Source organism: Bufo bufo, chromosome 1 (genome assembly GCF_905171765.1).
Source record: "Bufo bufo chromosome 1, aBufBuf1.1, whole genome shotgun sequence".
NCBI classification, from domain to species: domain Eukaryota; kingdom Metazoa; phylum Chordata; class Amphibia; order Anura; family Bufonidae; genus Bufo; species Bufo bufo.
Window position 1 is genome coordinate 772,829,887 of NC_053389.1, and position 21,302 is coordinate 772,851,188.

Below are 21,302 nucleotides of genomic sequence, written 5' to 3' on the forward strand. Positions count from 1 at the left end.
TGCAAAAAACATTGACCCAGCAGGCCATAAAAGACAGGTAAACTTCCTGCCCATAACAGCTTCTTCAGGTGCCCACCATAGTGTGCACATTGCTGCATAGCGAGAATCACAAGGAGCGGCCTACGTTCTCTGCCATGTGAGAGTACCAGGCAGGTATGCTTTTTTGGGAAAAATGCCAGCTATGTGTCTTCCAGTGAGGCTGAGTGCACGCCATCAGCTCCCTAAAGGCAGCAGACTCTACTAAATGATATGGCAGCTACTGCACCACCGGAAAGTTGGCCAGTTGGAAATTAAGCTTGCTCGCAAGTGGATTGTTTCCTGTACATGCATTCCGTTATCAATGACTGATGATAGAGCAGAGGAGGAGGAGGATGAGCGGGAGAGGCAGATACTGTGGACGACAATGTGATAGATGCAAGAAGTTCCCTATTTATGGTGTCTAACTTCCTTTAAAGAATCAAGTGACTATATTTCTTAATCATAGATGTTATGTTAAAGACATTTGAGCATAAAACTCCCCAAAAATTGAGAATATTTGACAATTAGGTACAATTGGCACCATTCATGTTCATTAACCATTTAATTTCTTTCACAATACAGTACTGTTCATGGATGTGGCCTGGCTGCCAAAAAGGAGACCAGGAGAAGAACACTCTTGTTGCAGTAGATGCCACCTCTGTTGCCCATGGGATGGGGTGATGCTGCTTCATGTGGTTCAACAGAGCTCTGATGCCTATGTTTGCACTTGACTGCCTGTGTCTTATATAACTCTTGCAGACCTTGCACAGGGCAATGCTTCTGTCTTCCATAAAGACCCTCCATGCCCTTCTTGATAGTAGAATATAAGCTTGATTATGACTATGCAGTCCCTCATTCATAGACCAACACAGAATGGCGTTCAGCGTGTTTCGCAAGGACACCTTCCTGTCTAGAGCAGCATTGATTTGCTTATCTAGGCTGCACTGTCAGCCTATGAGCCAATCAGTGCAAGCCCCCCCTACTTCCTCAGGGTCATGTGAGCATCCTTCGTCTTCCTACCTCATGATTAGGGATGAGCGAATCAACTTTGGATGAAACATCCGAAGTCGATTTGCATAAAAATTTGTTCCAAAACTGTACAGAGCAGGAGCTCGGTACAGAATTACACTGTATTGGCTCAGATGAGCCGAAGTTATTGCTTCGCAAAGTTTCACGAGACTTCGCGTAATAGCTTCGGGAAATGTTTTTTTTTACAGTACAAATTAATTTATGAAGTTATTACGTGAAGTCTTGCGAGACTTCGCAAAGCAATAACTTTTACTCATCGGAGCCAATATAGTCTAGTACAGTACAGAGCTCCTGCTCCGTACAGTATTGGAACAAAGTTTTATGCGAATCGACTTCGGATGTTTTATCCAAAGTCGATTCGCTCATTCCTAATCTTCATGTAAGCGAACCAAAGAAGCTGGAACGTTTGTAATGAACCGGATTAGTTACGAACTGATTTGCTCATCTTTAGTGCAGACTAATTGTACTTCTCTATTACATATAGCCACAACCCAAAACAAAGCACACAAAACAGAATTTCAAATAAAAAAATTTATTACACCTCTCACAATATACAATATATATCTACATAGTTATATACATATTACCTTATGAATATTTATTTCTTTAGTTTTGACTCTAGGCAAAATATTTGACATAGTCACCAAACATCACACATTTTTGATAGGTTTGGTCTTCGCATATGGGATAAGGGTGCCTTTTAGGTTGACTGCAACCTCTCCACCCCCTATAGGTACAACCCTGCTGTCCAGTGCTACACTCCAAAGCATTTCTGTGTGGATCCATGGAAGGTCTCTTGTACGACCACTACAGGTTAAAACATATTTAAGTTAGAGCAATATAAAATTTCTGTTAAGTCCTCTCAATGACATCCACATTCTTCAACAAGCATATCTTCATGGTGCTTCAAGACAACTTTTCCGTCTTCATACATCAGCAAAGATAATGGGCTCATCTTCACTGGACTACACAAGGAGCAATCAACTCTATCTGGATGGTAAAATTTTACCAAACTCTAAAGAGATTAAAGAAAAAATATTATTTTATTAAGAAATTGTAATTTCTTATGACAATATAAATGTAACAGTAAATTTTATAATTGTCAAGCAAATATATAGGAAAAAAAGTAATAATTACCTTAACATAAGCATGGTTGGTTGGCTTGAAGATCGTGCTCAGGGGGATCGGACACTCTCCTTCACATCTGTATGCATTGAACTTCTTGGGATAGATTATCTGGTCTCCCCATCCAATCTTTTCAAAGTCTACAATCATGTCTACTCTTCTGCACAAAGGTCTTCCATCTTCAATAGGTTTGATGGTAAAGTTGGCCATAATGATGCCATGCATTGCATTTCTACCTTTCCTAAATCTCCTAGTACCAGAAGCTGGGGTCATCACATATTTTGATGACTCAACTGTCTGGATGAGGTTCGGGTATCCATAGAGGTTAGCAGAAGGAGTGTCCTTGATAAAAACCACCAACACAACTTTTTCCATTGGCACTTCTGTACAGTTGTTTTCTTGATTATTCTTGGACATTTCCTTGGCCTTCATGTCTTTTTGATTATTAGAATGTTTTTCTTCATGGAAATAGGATTGCATCATTCTAGTGATATTGACAATCTTCAAACTCGATCCGCTTTCACTACTAAGGTCAACTTTCATTGACCCCAAAAAGATCTTCTCTTTGCCTTCTTTACTATTATAGATGTCAAGGGTCACATCTCTGATTCTTTCAGGAGAAGAAGGCTGTATCCTCAACTCTGCCAATTGTATTTTATTGTTGTTTGTGACAGAAGACATATCAAAAGATAACACCCAGTGATCGTTCAGTTGAGAGCAATCTGGAAGCAATAAAAGAAAACTAAGGTCAACAACTGTGCTATATGATCAATAGTTTCACCAAATATAATGCATTCAATGTTATATTTATGTAAGGTAGGAATTGGTCAACATCTCTTCTACAGAGTACCAATTTTGAGACCAAAAACACTTAGGTGAGACATATGTGTCTCCAATGGTTATATAAAAAACCAGGAACAAATAAACATACAAAAATGATCATAATATAATCAATAAAGACTTACTTTTGGCAGAGAGGCTTAGAATGGTGTCAGAATCTTGAAGGACGGAGTGTTCCAGTCTGGGTAGATCTGTTGTGTTCCTCATGGTGAGGACCTGATAGAGCTGTATCATGAAGGGAGAGTACTTCATATTCTGAGAGTCTGTGCTTCCATGCAGACTGGATGAATGCAGACTGGATGAATTCTTTATACCAAGGTTTGAATTTTGAAAAGGAATTCTTGTTTGTTTCCCTGGTAGAGAGGAAGGCATTCCCAGAACCACGGAGAGGATTGTGAAGTGTAGAATGGAGGTCAACCAAGACATATCTACACAGGTATTCTGTAATGTTTCTCAAGAGATGTTGCTAAGAGCTTCCCCAAGAATGATATGAGGTCTTGAGTGTTCTCTTAACTTATATATCCATGGATCAAAAGCCTCTATCTTAACACCTTTGACCTTTCATCTATGTAAACACAACAAAGGTCAAGGCCACAATAGACACTTTTTCAATTATGTAAATGAGGCAAGTCGTTAGGCGACATAAGTACCTGTTTATACAAACAAATTCTCCTTTAATGTCTGTAAAACAGAAACTCTGTTTGAGAATCCAAAAGTAAAGGTTTTTAGGAAGTGCACACGGCTATTCAATTGTAGCTTTTGCAATAATGATGTCATAATATTTTAAATATTAATTAATATTTATCTCTCTATACTTAATTTATCTTTCTAATCTTTCTATATCTATCTATCAATCAATGTATCTATCTCATCTATCTATCTATCTCATGTCTTTCTATCCATATCTACCTAAATATCTATCTTTTCATTTTTTTTATCTATTTTTCTATCTCTCATATCTGTCTATTTATATATATCTTTCTTCTTTATCTATGTATCTATCTATCTATCTATCTTTCTGATCTATCTTCATCTGTCTCTCATATCTATCTATCTATCTCTCTATCTATCTTTTTATATTTATCTTTGTTTCTTATCTATTATCTATCAACCTACATTTGTCTTTCTTGTATTTCTATCTATCTATCAATATTTATTTATCTTTCTTTTATTATCTATCTATCTATCTATCTATCTATCTTTATCTTTCCTATCTATTTTTCTTTCTTTCTATCTTTCTCTCTATTATCTATCTATCTATCTATCTATCTACCTCATGAGTACTCACCAACTTTGTAGACCTGTTTACATGAAGATTAGGGATAACCGAATCGACTTTGGATGAAACATCTGAAGTCGATTCGCATAATTCTTTGTATGAATACTGTACGGAGCGAGCGCTCCAGACAGTATTAGAATGTATTGGCTCCTATGAGCCGGAGTTATCGCGACACCTTGTGTAATAACTTCACAAATAAATTTCTACTTGAACACCAATACGTTATGGGGAAAGACCAATATCATCCAGATATTCCCCTGATATATAACACAAACAACGCCTAATCTGGATAGGAAATAATAAATATATATCTTTATTTGTACATGATACATAAAATGTTAGTTAAATTAGTTGGAGGTGCAAATACACATGAGGCAAAATTTACCACACAAGGAATTACAGACAGTATAAACGCCAGATTATAATTCAATCATACAAAAATAGGGGTATGAGGTCACCGCATGGAGTGCATAGGATCATTGCATAAAGTGCCAAATACCAAACTGCAGATGGATAATCAACCTCAAAAATCCACACATACCAATGAATATACCTGCAAAAGGATCTGTGTCTCCCATATGTTTTTGAATTATTGAATTATACTCTGGCGTTTATACTGTCTGTAATCCCTTGTGTGGCAAATTTAGCCTCATGTGTATTTGCACCTCCAACTAATTTTAACTAACATTTTATGTTTATATCATATACTAATAAAGGTATATATTTATTATTTCCTATCCGGATTGGCCGTTGTTTGTGTTAAATTAAATTCTACTGTAAAACAACATTTCCAAGTGGCTCTGTACAGTATTCAAAGTATTGTGCAAATCCCTTATGAAGATATATTACTTTGATGAGTTTATCAGAGTGTGTAGCTGCACATAGTGTATTGTGCCTTTCTAACACTTATAAAAACTTTGATCTCCCACTTTAAATAATGTATTTCTATCTGAATAGTACAATCCTCTGAACTCATTGTTTGCCCAGTAACACTTCTATATCATAGGTGTCAAAGTTTTGTTTTATCCCAGAGGTGTGGATGTTACAGTAACATCTACAGTAAGATTTTACTGGCAAGATGCTTATGTGATAAGATTATCATATGCTTTCAAGAATTTAGTTTCTGTAGTGTTTTTGTTCTGTCATTTGCAATATTTATCTTCTATCTATCTATCTATCTATCTATCTATCTATCTATCTATCCTTATTTATCTTTAATATCTATCTATCTATCTATCTATCTATCTATTTTTTAATATCTCATGTCTTTCTGTCCATATCTACCTATATATATCTAGTGTATCTTTTCATATCTATCTATCTATATATCTATCTATCTATCTATCTAACATTATCTTTCTCAACTATGTGTATCTATCTCTCTTACTCATATCTATTTATATTTATCTTTCTTGCTTATCTATTTATCTCTCTATCTGTCAAGAGCAAATGGAAGCGGTAAGTATGATTTCCTTTTTTCAATGTTAATTTTACTCTCAAATGCCACGATCATGTATGAATGCGGCATCTGAGGGATACAATGATGAGGAGCAGTGCTATTGCAGCTCCCTGTCATTGCACCCACTACTTACAAAAAGAAATGCGCTTCGTGATAAAATAATTTGTTAGGAAGCAAATTGTTTTGTAAAATTTGGTGAAGCAGCCAAATAGAATTTTGCAAAACATCGCTCATCTCAACTGTCTGTCTGTCTATCTATCAATTTGCAATAATGTCATTATTTTTAAATGATACATTATTACACTTTCTTAAAATACATTTAGCCAACTAAGAGAGTCCATAGGCCTAACTAACTGGGACATAGTCCTCAAAAATAAAAATGCAGCCACAAAATTGGATATTTTTAAAAGCATCCTAAAATCTAATTGTGAGAGGTACATACCTTATGGGAATAACAGTTTAAGGAACAAGAGAAAACCAATTTGGATACATTGAAATGTAAAGAAAGCAATAAATGACAAAAAGAAAGCATTTAAATCACTAAAACCTCTCCACCCCTTATAGGTACAACCCTGCTGTTCAGTGCTATACTCCAAAGCATTTTTATGTGGATCTATGGAAGGTCTCTTGTAAGACCACTAAAGGTTAAAACATATTTAAGTTAGAACAATATAACATTTCAGTTAAGTCTTCTCAATGACATCCACAATCATATTTTTATGGTGCTTCAAGACCACCTTTTTGTCTTCATACATCAGCATAGAAAATGGGCTCATTTTTACTGGGGTACACGAGGAGCAATCAACTCTATCTGGATGGTAAAATTTTACCAAACACTAAAGAAATTAAAGAAAATATATAATTTTATCAAGAAATGGTCATTTCTTATGACAATATAAATGTAACAGTAAATTTAATAATTGTCAAGTAAAACTATAAAAAAAAGTACTAATTACCTTAATGTAAGCATGGTTAGTTGGCTTGAAGATCGTGCTCAGGGGGATGGGGCAGGATTTCTTCACATCTGTATGCATTGAACTTCTTGGGATAGATTATCTGGTCTCCCCATCCAATCTTTTCAAAGTCCACTATCATTTCTACTTGTCTGCACAAAGATCTACCATCTTCAATAGGTTTGATGGTAAAGTTGGCCATAATCATGCCATGCATTGCATTTCTACCTTTCCTAAATCTCCTAGTACCAGAAGCTGGCGTCATCACAAATTTAGACGACTCGACTGTCTGGATAAGGTTGGAATAACCGTAGAGGTTAGTAGAAGGAGTGTCCTTCGTAAAAAACATCAACACAACTCTTTCCATCGACACTTCTGTACAGTTGTTTTCTTGACCTTCCTTGGACATTCCCTTGTCCTTCAAGTCTTCACGATTATTAGAATGTTTGTCTTGAAGGAAATAAGTAAACACCAATACATATGGGGGAGAACCAATATCATCCGGATATTCCCCTGATATATAACACAAACAATGGCCAATCCGGATAGGAAATAATAAATATATATCTTTATTAGTACATGATACATAACATATTAGTTAAAATCAGTTAATAACCTCATGGTCAGGATTTGATGGAGCTGCATGATAAAGGGAGAGTACTTTATGTTCTGGGAGTCTGTCCTTCCATGTAGACTGGATGAAGTCTTTAAGCCAAGGTTTGAAAGTTGAAGGGGAATCCTTGGTAGAGAAGAAGGCATTCCTAGAACAATGGAGAGAATTGTGAAGTGTAGAATGGAGGTCAACCAAGACATATCTACACAGGTATTCTGTAATGTTTCTGAAGAGATATTGCTAAGAACTTCTCCAAGAATGATATGAGGTCTTGTGAGTTCATTGTGAGGATTGTGAGGTAGTGACGGGCCTCATCGCTGCTAGGGGAGATTCATGTCAGGAGTTTCCATGTCTTCCCAGTCATTCATCAATTCTGGCATAAGAGCCCAGCCCAGACTGTCAGTCAGAGGGAGATTCTTTGTGCAACAGAGTCCTGCTGGAGGCTCTGTAAGAGTGGTCTCAGCTGGTGTGGCTGAGGGTACACAAGGCTAGGTGATAGCCTGGACTTTGGGGACGCAGTGACGCCTGTGGTACTAGGGTCGCTAGGTCAGAGTCGGGAGGACTGCTGGACCCTAATCCCCTAAAGGGACTTGTACTTGTACAGCCTGGAGGCTGGGGAACTGTTATGTTGGGAAAGCCGGATCTGATGCAAGATAAGAACTGTAACCGATAGTTAAGTCAGGGACTAGGTTATGTTATGTTTAGTTAGAGCCCAGCCGGGTGAGTGTTTATTATTTTGTATAATTGTTTATGTTTACGCGGATGTGCCGCAATAAAGCACAGTGTTTGGACCTTAAACTTGGTGTCTGGCGAAGATATCTGTGAGAATGACCCCCGAAAAAGAGCTGATCACTTATAGGATCAAAAGCCTCTATCTTAACACCTTTGACCTTTCAGCTATGTAAGCACAACAAAGGTCAAGGCCACAATAGACATTTCTTCTATTATATAAATAAGGCAAGTCGTTAGGTGACATAAGTACCTGTTTATACCAGCAAATTCTCCTTTAATGTCTGTAAAACAGAAACTCTGTTTAAGAAATCAAAAGTAAATGTTTTTATAAAGGGCACACGGCTAATAAGATTTTGCTTTTGCAATAATGATGTCATAATATTTTAAATATGAATTAAATCTATTTATCCCTCTATACTTAATTTATCTTTCTAATCTCTCTAGATCTATCAATTTGGCGATCTTATCTATCTAACTCATGTCTTTGTATCCTTTCCTATCCTTACCTATGTATCTATCTTTTCATTTTTTTTAAATTTATTTTTCTATCTATCATATCTGTCTATTTATATATATCTTTCTTCTTTATCTATCTATCTATCTATCTATCTATCTATCTATCTATCTATCTTTATCTTTCCTATCTATTTTCCTTTCTTTCTTTCTTTTTTTCTTTATCTATCTACCTCTGCACTCCGTACAGTATTAGAATGTATTGGCTCCTATGAACCGTAGTTATTACTTTGAGAAGTCTCGCAAGACTTTGTGTAATAACTTCACAAATTAATTTGTACTGTAAATCAACATTTCCAGATCTCTGTTTCGGTTCCAAGTGGCTCCGTACAGTATTCAAAGTATTGTGCAATTCACTTCTGAAGATATATTACTTTGATGAGTTTATCAGAGTCTTGCCCAGCTTATGGTTGGCTCTTCCTGAGTATATAAGGCATCCTGATCAGAAGGAGGGTGCCTGAGATTTAGGTTGTTCTAGTGTCTAGTAAGCAGCAAAGATGTGCTCTTTTGTCTGACTACCTGTGTACCTGTAATGTCTGTAGGTAGGAACAGACAAGGACACTGCAAAATCGCAATTGAACGGCGGTCCCTACTCTACATAAGTCCAGTGACAGATAAACACCAACAAACACAACAGCAGAGTTGTATGTCAATGGGTTAGAACCAGGCGGGCAACACAGTACCAAACAAGAGACAGAGAGTGGTCAGAAGAAGAGCCAGGTTCAGAAGTACAGAGAAATCAGTACGCAAATGCAGGAACAGGAAAGAAAAAACCTATCTAGTGAGCCAAACAAGACTTTCACTGGCACTAGTGTATGGCCAGTAAGTAGTTTAAATGGAACGCAGAGTCCCTGGATCAGAACCTGATAGGTCCATTGCCTTGGCGCTCCATTAGTCAGAAACACTAGTACACAGATATAGAGCAGCTGAGCAAACAGCCGACTGTTAATCTCCCCCAGCACCAACCCCCCACTGCAGGGAGAAACAGAGTAATGCATCCTGTTACTAGGGGTCGCATAACCATGGGGCGTGGCTTGGCACCACGTCTCTCTCGGCATGGCTGTGCCAAGGCTAAGGATCTTGCCACTGGAGCCCGGACAGGTAAGTTTATTATAGTACCGTACCTAGCCTGTTTCCTGTCCTGATCTAGGCCCTAGGACCTTGGTCCTTTATGTCATGCAGACACTCGAGCTAGTGCAATGTTGAATTCCAGCTAGTTGGATCGCCACAGATTAAGTGGTGTAACAGCAGACCGTTCAGTCACTGCAAGTCCAGGACAGCATTCCTCGACTCATAAGAATGGCTGAAATGCAATGTTGCTGGGGTGCTGCCTCCCCGCTACTGCAAAAAACATTGACCCAGTAGGCCATAAAAGACAGGTAAACTTCCTGCCCATAACAGCTTCTTCAGGTGCCCACCATAGTGTGCAACTTGCTGCATAGCGAGAATCACAAGGAGCGGCCTACGTTCTCTGCCATGTGAGAGTACCAGGCAGGTATGTTTTTTTGGGAGAAATGCCAGCTATGTGTCTTCCAGTGAGGCTGAGTGCACGCCATCAGCTCCCTAAAGGCAGCAGACTCTACTAAATGATATGGCAGCTACTGCACCACCGGAAAGTTGGCCAGTTGGAAATTAAGCTTGCTCGCAAGTGGATTGTTTCCTGTACATGCATTCCGTTATCAATGACTGATGATAGAGCAGAGGAGGAGGAGGATGAGCGGGAGAGGCAGATACTGTGGACGACAATGTGATAGATGCAAGAAGTTCCCTATTTACGGTGTCTAACTTCCTTTAAAGAATCAAGTGACTATATTTCTTAATCATAGATGTTATGTTAAAGACATTTGAGCATAAAACTCCCCAAAAATTGAGAATATTTGACAATTAGGTACAATTGGCACCATTCATGTTCATTAACCATTTAATTTCTTTCACAATACAGTACTGTTCATGGATGTGGCCTGGCTGCCAAAAAGGAGACCAGGAGAAGAAGAACACTCTTGTTGCAGTAGATGCCACCTCTGTTGCCCATGGGATGGGGTGATGCTGCTTCATGTGGTTCAACAGAGCTCTGATGCCTATGTTTGCACTTGACTGCCTGTGTCTTATATAACTCTTGCAGACCTTGCACAGGGCAATGCTTCTGTCTTCCATAAAGACCCTCCATGCCCTTCTTGATAGTAGAATATAAGCTTGATTATGACTATGCAGTCCCTCATTCATAGACCAACACAGAATGGCGTTCAGCGTGTTTCGCAAGGACACCTTCCTGTCTAGAGCAGCATTGATTTGCTTATCTAGGCTGCACTGTCAGCCTATGAGCCAATCAGTGCAAGCCCCCCCTACTTCCTCAGGGTCATGTGAGCATCCTTCGTCTTCCTACCTCATGATTAGGGATGAGCGAATCAACTTTGGATGAAACATCCAAAGTCGATTTGCATAAAACTTTGTTCCAAAACTGTACAGAGCAGGAGCTCCGTACAGAATTACACTGTATTGGCTCAGATGAGCCGAAGTTATTGCTTCGCAAAGTTTCACGAGACTTCGCGTAATAGCTTCGGGAAATGTTTTTTTTTACAGTACAAATTAATTTATGAAGTTATTACGTGAAGTCTTGCGAGACTTCGCAAAGCAATAACTTTTACTCATCGGAGCCAATATAGTCTAGTACAGTACAGAGCTCCTGCTCCGTACAGTATTGGAACAAAGTTTTATGCGAATCGACTTCGGATGTTTTATCCAAAGTCGATTCGCTCATCCCTAATCTTCATGTAAGCGAACCAAAGAAGCTGGAACGTTTGTAATGAACCGGATTAGTTACGAACTGATTTGCTCATCTTTAGTGCAGACTAATTGTACTTCTCTATTACATATAGCCACAACCCAAAACAAAGCACACAAAACAGAATTTCAAATAAAAAATTTTATTACACCTCTCACAATATACAATATATATATCTACATAGTTATATACATATTACCTTAGGAATATTTATTTCTTTACTTTTGACTCTAGGCAAAATATTTTACATAGTCACCAAACATCACACATTTTTGATAGGTTTGGTCTTCGCATATGGGATAAGGGTGCCTTTTAGGTTGACTGCAACCTCTCCCCCCCCTATAGGTACAACCCTGCTGTCCAGTGCTACACTCCAAAGCATTTCTGTGTGGATCCATGGAAGGTCTCTTGTACGACCACTACAGGTTAAAACATATTTAAGTTAGAGCAATATAAAATTTCTGTTAAGTCCTCTCAATGACATCCACATTCTTCAACAACCATATCTTCATGGTGCTTCAAGACCACTTTTCCGTCTTCATACATCAGCAAAGATAATGGGCTCATCTTCACTGGACTACACAAGGAGCAATCAACTCTATCTGGATGGTAAAATTTTACCAAACTCTAAAGAGATTAAAGAAAAAATATTATTTTATTATGAAATTGTAATTTCTTATGACAATATAAATGTAACAGTAAATTTTATAATTGTCAAGCAAATATATAGGAAAAAAAGTAATAATTACCTTAACATAAGCATGGTTGGTTGGCTTGAAGATCGTGCTCAGGGGGATCGGACACTCTCCTTCACATCTGTATGCATTGAACTTCTTGGGATAGATTATCTGGTCTCCCCATCCAATCTTTTCAAAGTCTACAATCATGTCTACTCTTCTGCACAAAGGTCTTCCATCTTCAATAGGTTTGATGGTAAAGTTGGCCATAATGATGCCATGCATTGCATTTCTACCTTTCCTAAATCTCCTAGTACCAGAAGCTGGGGTCATCACATATTTTGATGACTCAACTGTCTGGATGAGGTTCGGGTATCCATAGAGGTTAGCAGAAGGAGTGTCCTTGATAAAAACCACCAACACAACTTTTTCCATTGGCACTTCTGTACAGTTGTTTTCTTGATTATTCTTGGACATTTCCTTGGCCTTCATGTCTTTTTGATTATTAGAATGTTTTTCTTCATGGAAATAGGATTGCATCATTCTAGTGATATTGACAATCTTCAAACTCGATCCGCTTTCACTACTAAGGTCAACTTTCATTGACCCCAAAAAGATCTTCTCTTTGCCTTCTTTACTATTATAGATGTCAAGGGTCACATCTCTGATTCTTTCAGGAGAAGAAGGCTGTATCCTCAACTCTGCCAATTGTATTTTATTGTTGTTTGTGACAGAAGACATATCAAAAGATAACACCCAGTGATCGGTCAGTTGAGAGCAATCTGGAAGCAATAAAAGAAAACTAAGGTCAACAACTGTGCTATATGATCAATAGTCTCACCAAATATAATGCATTCAATGTTATATTTATGTAAGGTAGGAATTGGTCAACATCTCTTCTACAGAGTACCAATTTTGAGACCAAAAACACTTAGGTGAGACATATGTGTCTCCAATGGTTATATAAAAAACCAGGAACAAATAAACATACAAAAATGATCATGATATAATCAATAAAGACTTACTTTTGGCAGAGAGGCTTAGAATGGTGTCAGAATCTTGAAGGACGGAGTGTTCCAGTCTGGGTAGATCTGTTGTGTTCCTCATGGTGAGGACCTGATAGAGCTGTATCATGAAGGGAGAGTACTTCATATTCTGAGAGTCTGTGCTTCCATGCAGACTGGATGAATGCAGACTGGATGAATTCTTTATACCAAGGTTTGAATTTTGAAAAGGAATTCTTGTTTGTTTCCCTGGTAGAGAGGAAGGCATTCCCAGAACCACGGAGAGGATTGTGAAGTGTAGAATGGAGGTCAACCAAGACATATCTACACAGGTATTCTGTAATGTTTCTCAAGAGATGTTGCTAAGAGCTTCCCCAAGAATGATATGAGGTCTTGAGTGTTCTCTTAACTTATATATCCATGGATCAAAAGCCTCTATCTTAACACCTTTGACCTTTCATCTATGTAAACACAACAAAGGTCAAGGCCACAATAGACACATTTTCTATTATGTAAATGAGGCAAGTCGTTAGGCGACATAAGTACCTGTTTATACAAACAAATTCTCCTTTAATGTCTGTAAAACAGAAACTCTGTTTGAGAATCCAAAAGTAAAGGTTTTTAGGAAGTGCACACGGCTATTCAATTGTAGCTTTTGCAATAATGATGTCATAATATTTTTAATATTAATTAATATTTATCTCTCTATACTTAATTTATCTTTCTAATCTTTCTATATCTATCTATCAATCAATGTATCTATCTCATCTATCTATCTCATGTCTTTCTATCCATATCTACCTAAATATCTATCTTTTCATTTTTTTAATCTATTTTTCTATCTCTCATATCTGTCTATTTATATATATCTTTCTTCTTTATCTATCTATCTATCTTTCTGATCTATCTTCATCTGTCTCTCATATCTATCTATCTATCTATCTATCTATCTCTCTATCTATCTTTTTATATTTATCTTTGTTTCTTATCTATTATCTATCAACCTACATTTGTCTTTCTTGTATTTCTATCTATCTATCAATATTTATTTATCTTTCTTTTATTATCTATCTATCTATCTATCTATCTATCTATCTATCTTTATCTTTCCTATCTATTTTTCTTTCTTTCTATCTTTCTCTCTATTATCTATCTATCTATCTATCTATCTATCTATCTACCTCATGAGTACTCACCAACTTTGTAGACCTGTTTACATGAAGATTAGGGATAAGCGAATCGACTTTGGATGAAACATCTGAAGTCGATTCGCATAATTCTTTGTATGAATACTGTACGGAGCGAGCGCTCCAGACAGTATTAGAATGTATTGGCTCCTATGAGCCGGAGTTATCGCGACACCTTGTGTAATAACTTCACAAATAAATTTCTACTTAAACACCAATACGTTATGGGGAAAGACCAATATCATCCAGATATTCCCCTGATATATAACACAAACAACACCTAATCTGGATAGGAAATAATAAATATATATCTTTATTTGTACATGATACATAAAATGTTAGTTAAATTAGTTGGAGGTGCAAATACACATGAGGCAAAATTTACCACACAAGGAATTACAGACAGTATAAACGCCAGATTATAATTCAATCATACAAAAATAGGGGTATGAGGTCACCGCATGGAGTGCATACGATCATTGCATAAAGTGCCAAATACCAAACTGCAGATGGATAATCAACCTCAAAAATCCACACATACCAATGAATATACCTGCAAAAGGATCTGTGTCTCCCATATGTTTTTGAATTATTGAATTATACTCTGGCGTTTATACTGTCTGTAATCCCTTGTGTGGCAAATTTAGCCTCATGTGTATTTGCACCTCCAACTAATTTTAACTAACATTTTATGTTTATATCATATACTAATAAAGGTATATATTTATTATTTCCTATCCGGATTGGCCGTTGTTTGTGTTAAATTAAATTCTACTGTAAAACAACATTTCCAAGTGGCTCTGTACAGTATTCAAAGTATTGTGCAAATCCCTTATGAAGATATATTACTTTGATGAGTTTATCAGAGTGTGTAGCTGCACATAGTGTATTGTGCCTTTCTAACACTTATAAAAACTTTGATCTCCCACTTTAAATAATGTATTTCTATCTGAATAGTACAATCCTCTGAACTCATTGTTTGCCCAGTAACACTTCTATATCATAGGTGTCAAAGTTTTGTTTTATCCCAGAGGTGTGGATGTTACAGTAACATCTACAGTAAGATTTTACTGGCAAGATGCTTATGTGATAAGATTATCATATGCTTTCAAGAATTTAGTTTCTGTAGTGTTTTTGTTCTGTCATTTGCAATATTTATCTTCTATCTATCTATCTATCTATCTATCTATCTATCTATCTATCTATCTATCCTTATTTATCTTTAATATCTATCTATCTATCTATCTATCTATTTTTTAATATCTCATGTCTTTCTGTCCATATCTACCTATATATATCTAGTGTATCTTTTCATATCTATCTATATATCTATCTATCTTTCTATCTATCTATCTATCTATCTATCTATCTAACGTTATCTTTCTCAACTATGTGTATCTATCTCTCTTACTCATATCTATTTATATTTATCTTTCTTGCTTATCTATTTATCTCTCTATCTGTCGAGAGCAAATGGAAGCGGTAAGTATGATTTCCTTTTTTCAATGTTAATTTTACTCTCAAATGCCACGATCATGTATGAATGCGGCATCTGAGGGATACAATGATGAGGAGCAGTGCTATTGCAGCTCCCTGTCATTGCACCCACTACTTACAAAAAGAAATGCGCTTCGTGATGAAATAATTTGTTAGGAAGCAAATTGTTTTGTAAAATTTGGTGAAGCAGCCAAATAGAATTTTGCAAAACATCGCTCATCTCAACTGTCTGTCTGTCTATCTATCAATTTGCAATAATGTCATTATTTTTAAATGATACATTATTACACTTTCTTAAAATACATTTAGCCAACTAAGAGAGTCCATAGGCCTAACTAACTGGGACATAGTCCTCAAAAATAAAAATGCAGCCACAAAATTGGATATTTTTAAAAGCATCCTAAAATCTAATTGTGAGAGGTACATACCTTATGGGAATAACAGTTTAAGGAACAAGAGAAAACCAATTTGGATACATTGAAATGTAAAGAAAGCAATAAATGACAAAAAGAAAGCATTTAAATCACTAAAACCTCTCCACCCCTTATAGGTACAACCCTGCTGTTCAGTGCTATACTCCAAAGCATTTTTATGTGGATCCATGGAAGGTCTCTTGTAAGACCACTAAAGGTTAAAACATATTTAAGTTAGAACAATATAACATTTCAGTTAAGTCTTCTCAATGACATCCACAATCATATTTTTATGGTGCTTCAAGACCACCTTTTTGTCTTCATACATCAGCATAGAAAATGGGCTCATTTTTACTGGGGTACACGAGGAGCAATCAACTCTATCTGGATGGTAAAATTTTACCAAACACTAAAGAAATTAAAGAAAATATATTATTTTATCAAGAAATGGTAATTTCTTATGACAATATAAATGTAACAGTAAATTTAATAATTGTCAAGTAAAACTATAGAAAAAAGTACTAATTACCTTAATGTAAGCATGGTTAGTTGGCTTGAAGATCGTGCTCAGGGGGATGGGGCAGGATTTCTTCACATCTGTATGCATTGAACTTCTTGGGATAGATTATCTGGTCTCCCCATCCAATCTTTTCAAAGTCCACTATCATTTCTACTTGTCTGCACAAAGATCTACCATCTTCAATAGGTTTGATGGTAAAGTTGGCCATAATCATGCCATGCATTGCATTTCTACCATTCCTAAATCTCCTAGTACGAGAAGCTGGCGTCATCACAAATTTAGACGACTCGACTGTCTGGATAAGGTTGGAATAACAGTAGAGGTTAGTAGAAGGAGTGTCCTTCGTAAAAAACATCAACACAACTCTTTCCATCGACACTTCTGTACAGTTGTTTTCTTGACCTTCCTTGGACATTCCCTTGTCCTTCAAGTCTTCACGATTATTAGAATGTTTGTCTTGAAGGAAATAAGTAAACACCAATACATATGGGGGAGAACCAATATCATCCGGATATTCCCCTGATATATAACACAAACAACGGCCAATCCGGATAGGAAATAATAAATATATATCTTTATTAGTACATGATACATAACATATTAGTTAAAATCAGTTAATAACCTCATGGTCAGGATTTGATAGAGCTGCATGATAAAGGGAGAGTACTTTATGTTCTGGGAGTCTGTCCTTCCATGTAGTCTGGATGAAGTCTTTAAGCCAAGGTTTGAAAGTTGAAGGGGAATCCTTGGTAGAGAAGAAGGCATTCCTAGAACAATGGAGAGGATTGTGAAGTGTAGAATGGAGGTCAACCAAGACATATCTACACAGGTATTCTGTAATGTTTCTGAAGAGATATTGCTAAGAACTTCTCCAAGAATGATATGAGGTCTTGTGAGTTCATTGTGAGGATTGTGAGGTAGTGACGGGCCTCATCGCGGCTAGGGGAGATTCATGTCAGGAGTTTCCATGTCTTCCCAGTCATTCATCAATTCTGGCATAAGAGCCCAGCCCAGACTGTCAGTCAGAGGGAGATTCTTTGTGCAACAGAGTCCTGCTGGAGGCTCTGTAAGAGTGGTCTCAGCTGATGTGGCTGAGGGTACACAAGGCTAGGTGATAGCCTGGACTTTGGGGACGCAGTGACGCCTGTGGTACTAGGGTCGCTAGGTCAGAGTCGGGAGGACTGCTGGACCCTAATCCCCTAAAGGGACTTGTACTTGTACAGCCTGGAGGCTGGGGAACTGTTATGTTGGGAAAGCCGGATCTGATGCAAGATAAGAACTGTAACCGATAGTTAAGTCAGGGACTAGGTTATGTTATGTTTAGTTAGAACCCAGCCGGGTGAGTGTTTATTATTTTGTATAATTGTTTATGTTTACGCAGATGTGCCGCAATAAAGCACAGTGTTTGGACCTTAAACTTGGTGTCTGGCGAAGATATCTGTGAGAATGACCCCCGAAAAAGTGCTGATCACTTATAGGATCAAAAGCCTCTATCTTAACACCTTTGACCTTTCAGCTATGTAAGCACAACAAAGGTCAAGGCCACAATAGACATTTCTTCTATTATATAAATAAGGCAAGTCGTTAGGTGACATAAGTACCTGTTTATACCAGCAAATTCTCCTTTAATGTCTGTAAAACAGAAACTCTGTTTAAGAAATCAAAAGTAAATGTTTTTATAAAGGGCACACGGCTAATAAGATTTTGCTTTTGCAATAATGATGTCATAATATTTTAAATATGAATTAAATCTATTTATCCCTCTATACTTAATTTATCTTTCTAATCTCTCTAGATCTATCAATTTGGCGATCTTATCTATCTAACTCATGTCTTTGTATCCTTTCCTATCCTTACCTATGTATCTATCTTTTCATTTTTTTTAAATCTATTTTTCTATCTATCATATCTGTCTATTTATATATATCTTTCTTCTTTATCTATCTATCTATCTATCTATCTATCTATCTATCTATCTATCTATCTTTATCTTTCCTATCTATTTTCCTTTCTTTCTTTCTTTTTTTCTTTATCTATCTACCTCTGCACTCCGTACAGTATTAGAATGTATTGGCTCCTATGAACCGTAGTTATTACTTTGAGAAGTCTCGCAAGACTTTGTGTAATAACTTCACAAATTAATTTGTACTATAAATCAACATTTCCAGATCTCTGTTTCGGTTCCAAGTGGCTCCGTACAGTATTCAAAGTATTGTGCAATTCACTTCTGAAGATATATTACTTTGATGAGTTTATCAGAGTCTTGCCCAGCTTATGGTTGGCTCTTCCTGAGTATATAAGGCATCCTGATCAGAAGGAGGGTGCCTGAGATTTAGGTTGTTCTAGTGTCTAGTAAGCAGCAAAGATGTGCTCTTTTGTCTGACTACCTGTGTACCTGTAATGTCTGTAGGTAGGAACAGACAAGGACACTGCAAAATCGCAATTGAACGGCGGTCCCTACTCTACATAAGTCCAGTGACAGATAAACACCAACAAACACAACAGCAGAGTTGTATGTCAATGGGTTAGAACCAGGCGGGCAACACAGTACCAAACAAGAGACAGAGAGTGGTCAGAAGAAGAGCCAGGTTCAGAAGTACAGAGAAATCAGTACGCAAATGCAGGAACAGGAAAGAAAAAACCTATCTAGTGAGCCAAACAAGACTTTCACTGGCACTAGTGTATGGCCAGTAAGTAGTTTAAATGGAACGCAGAGTCCCTGGATCAGAACCTGATAGGTCCATTGCCTTGGCGCTCCATTAGTCAGAAACACTAGTACACAGATATAGAGCAGCTGAGCAAACAGCCCACTGTTAATCTCCCCCAGCACCAACCCCCCACTGCAGGGAGAAACAGAGTAATGCATCCTGTTACTAGGGGTCGCATAACCATGGGGCGTGGCTTGGCACCACGTCTCTCTCGGCATGGCTGTGCCAAGGCTAAGGATCTTGCCACTGGAGCCCGGACAGGTAAGTTTATTATAGTACCGTACCTAGCCTGTTTCCTGTCCTGATCTAGGCCCTAGGACCTTGGTCCTTTATGTCATGCAGACACTCGAGCTAGTGCAATGTTGAATTCCAGCTAGTTGGATCGCCACAGATTAAGTGGTGTAACAGCAGACCGTTTAGTCACTGCAAGTCCAGGACAGCATTCCTCGACTCATAAGAATGGCTGAAATGCAATGTTGCTGGGGTGCTGCCTCCCCGCTACTGCAAAAAACATTGACCCAGTAGGCCATAAAAGACAGGTAAACTTCCTGCCCATAACAGCTTCTTCAGGTGCCCACCATAGTGTGCAACTTGCTGCATAGCGAGAATCACAAGGAGCGGCCTACGTTCTCTGCCATGTGAGAGTACCAGGCAGGTATGTTTTTTTGGGAGAAATGCCAGCTATGTGTCTTCCAGTGAGGCTGAGTGCACGCCATCAGCTCCCTAAAGGCAGCAGACTCTACTAAATGATATGGCAGCTACTGCACCACTGGAAAGTTGGCCAGTTGGAAATTAAGCTTGCGTGCAAGTGGATTGTTTCCTGTACATGCATTCCGTTATCAATGACTGATGATAGAGCAGAGGATGAGGAGGATGAGCGGGAGAGGCAGATACTGTGGACGACAATGTGATAGATGCAAGAAGTTCTGTATTTACGGTGTCTAACTTCCTTTAAAGAATCAAGTGACTATATTTCTTAATCATAGATGTTATGTCAAAGACATTTGAGCATAAAACCCCCCATAAATTGAGAATATTTGACAATTAGGTACAATTGGCACCATTCATGTTCATTAACCATTTAATTTCTTTCACAATACAGTACTGCTCATGGATGTGGCCTGGCTGCCAAAAAGGAGACCAGGAGAAGAAGAACACTCTTGTTGCAGTAGATGCCACCTCTGTTGCCCATGGGATGGGGTGATGCTGCTTCATGTGGTTCAACAGAGCTCTGATGCCTATGTTTGCACTTGACTGCCTGTGTCTTATATAACTCTTGCAGACCTTGCACAGGGCAATGCTTCTGTCTTCCATAAAGACCCTCCATGCCCTTCTTGATAGTAGAATATAAGCTTGATTATGACTATACAGTCCCTCATTCATAGACCAACACAGAATGGCGTTTCAGCGTGTTTCGCAAGGGCACCTTCCTGTCTAGAGCAGTATTGATTTGCTTACCTAGGCTGCACTGTCAGCCTATGAGCCAATCAGTGCAAGCCCCCCCTACTTCCTCAGGGTCATGTGAGCATCCTTCGTCTTCCTACCTCATGATTAGGGATGAGCGAATCAACTTTGGATGAAACATCCAAAGTCGATTTGCATAAAACTTTGTTCCAAAACTGTACAGAGCAGGAGCTCCGTACAGAATTACACTGTATTGGCTCAGATGAGCCGAAGTTATTGCTTCGCAAAGTTTCACGAGACTTTGCGTAATAGCTTCGGGAAATGTTTTTTTTACAGTACAAATTAATTTATGAAGTTATTATGTGAAGTCTTGCGAGACTTCGCAAAGCAATAACTTTTACTCATCGGAGCCAATATAGTCTAGTACAGTACAGAGCTCCTGCTCCGTACAGTATTGGAACAAAGTTTTATGCGAATCGACTTCGGATGTTTTATCCAAAGTCGATTCGCTCATCCCTAATCTTCATGTAAGCGAACCAAAGAAGCTGG

General features: G+C 37.8%; 2 protein-coding genes and 2 pseudogenes across 2 annotated transcripts; all 4 read right to left on the minus strand.

Moving 5' to 3' along the window:
* Positions 1–1,909: 1,909 nt before the first annotated feature.
* LOC120987223 (nodal homolog 2-A-like) lies at positions 1,910–3,438 on the minus strand. Its single transcript, XM_040415817.1, has 3 exons — positions 3,138–3,438; positions 2,185–2,894; positions 1,910–2,062 (listed from the first exon to the last, which is right to left on the minus strand). Exons 1-3 carry the CDS (start codon positions 3,436–3,438, stop codon positions 1,910–1,912), a joined length of 1,164 nt encoding a protein of 387 aa, XP_040271751.1.
* A 2,995-nt stretch (positions 3,439–6,433) lies between these two features.
* Positions 6,434–10,616, minus strand: LOC120987659 (annotated as a pseudogene).
* Positions 10,617–11,817: 1,201 nt separating this feature from the next.
* LOC120987224 (nodal homolog 2-A-like) lies at positions 11,818–13,346 on the minus strand. The gene is made up of 3 exons (XM_040415818.1): positions 13,046–13,346; positions 12,093–12,802; positions 11,818–11,970 (listed from the first exon to the last, which is right to left on the minus strand). Exons 1-3 carry the CDS (start codon positions 13,344–13,346, stop codon positions 11,818–11,820), a joined length of 1,164 nt encoding a protein of 387 aa, XP_040271752.1.
* A 3,031-nt stretch (positions 13,347–16,377) lies between these two features.
* LOC120987675 lies at positions 16,378–20,564 on the minus strand (annotated as a pseudogene).
* Between the last annotated feature and the right edge of the window lie 738 nt (positions 20,565–21,302).

Excerpts from the sequence above, each read along its gene's own strand:
- LOC120987223 (XM_040415817.1), bottom strand. The coding sequence starts at position 3,438 with ATGTCTTGGTTGACCTCCATTCTACACTTCACAATCCTCTCCGTGGTT. Across the intron at positions 2,895-3,137 it reads TCTAAGCCTCTCTGCCAAAA|ATTGCTCTCAACTGAACGAT; the intron begins GTAAGTCTTTAT and ends TATTGCTTCCAG. Across the intron at positions 2,063-2,184 it reads CCAACCATGCTTATGTTAAG|AGTTTGGTAAAATTTTACCA; the intron begins GTAATTATTACT and ends TAATCTCTTTAG.
- LOC120987224 (XM_040415818.1), bottom strand. The coding sequence starts at position 13,346 with ATGTCTTGGTTGACCTCCATTCTACACTTCACAATCCTCTCCGTGGTT. Across the intron at positions 12,803-13,045 it reads TCTAAGCCTCTCTGCCAAAA|ATTGCTCTCAACTGACCGAT; the intron begins GTAAGTCTTTAT and ends TATTGCTTCCAG. Across the intron at positions 11,971-12,092 it reads CCAACCATGCTTATGTTAAG|AGTTTGGTAAAATTTTACCA; the intron begins GTAATTATTACT and ends TAATCTCTTTAG.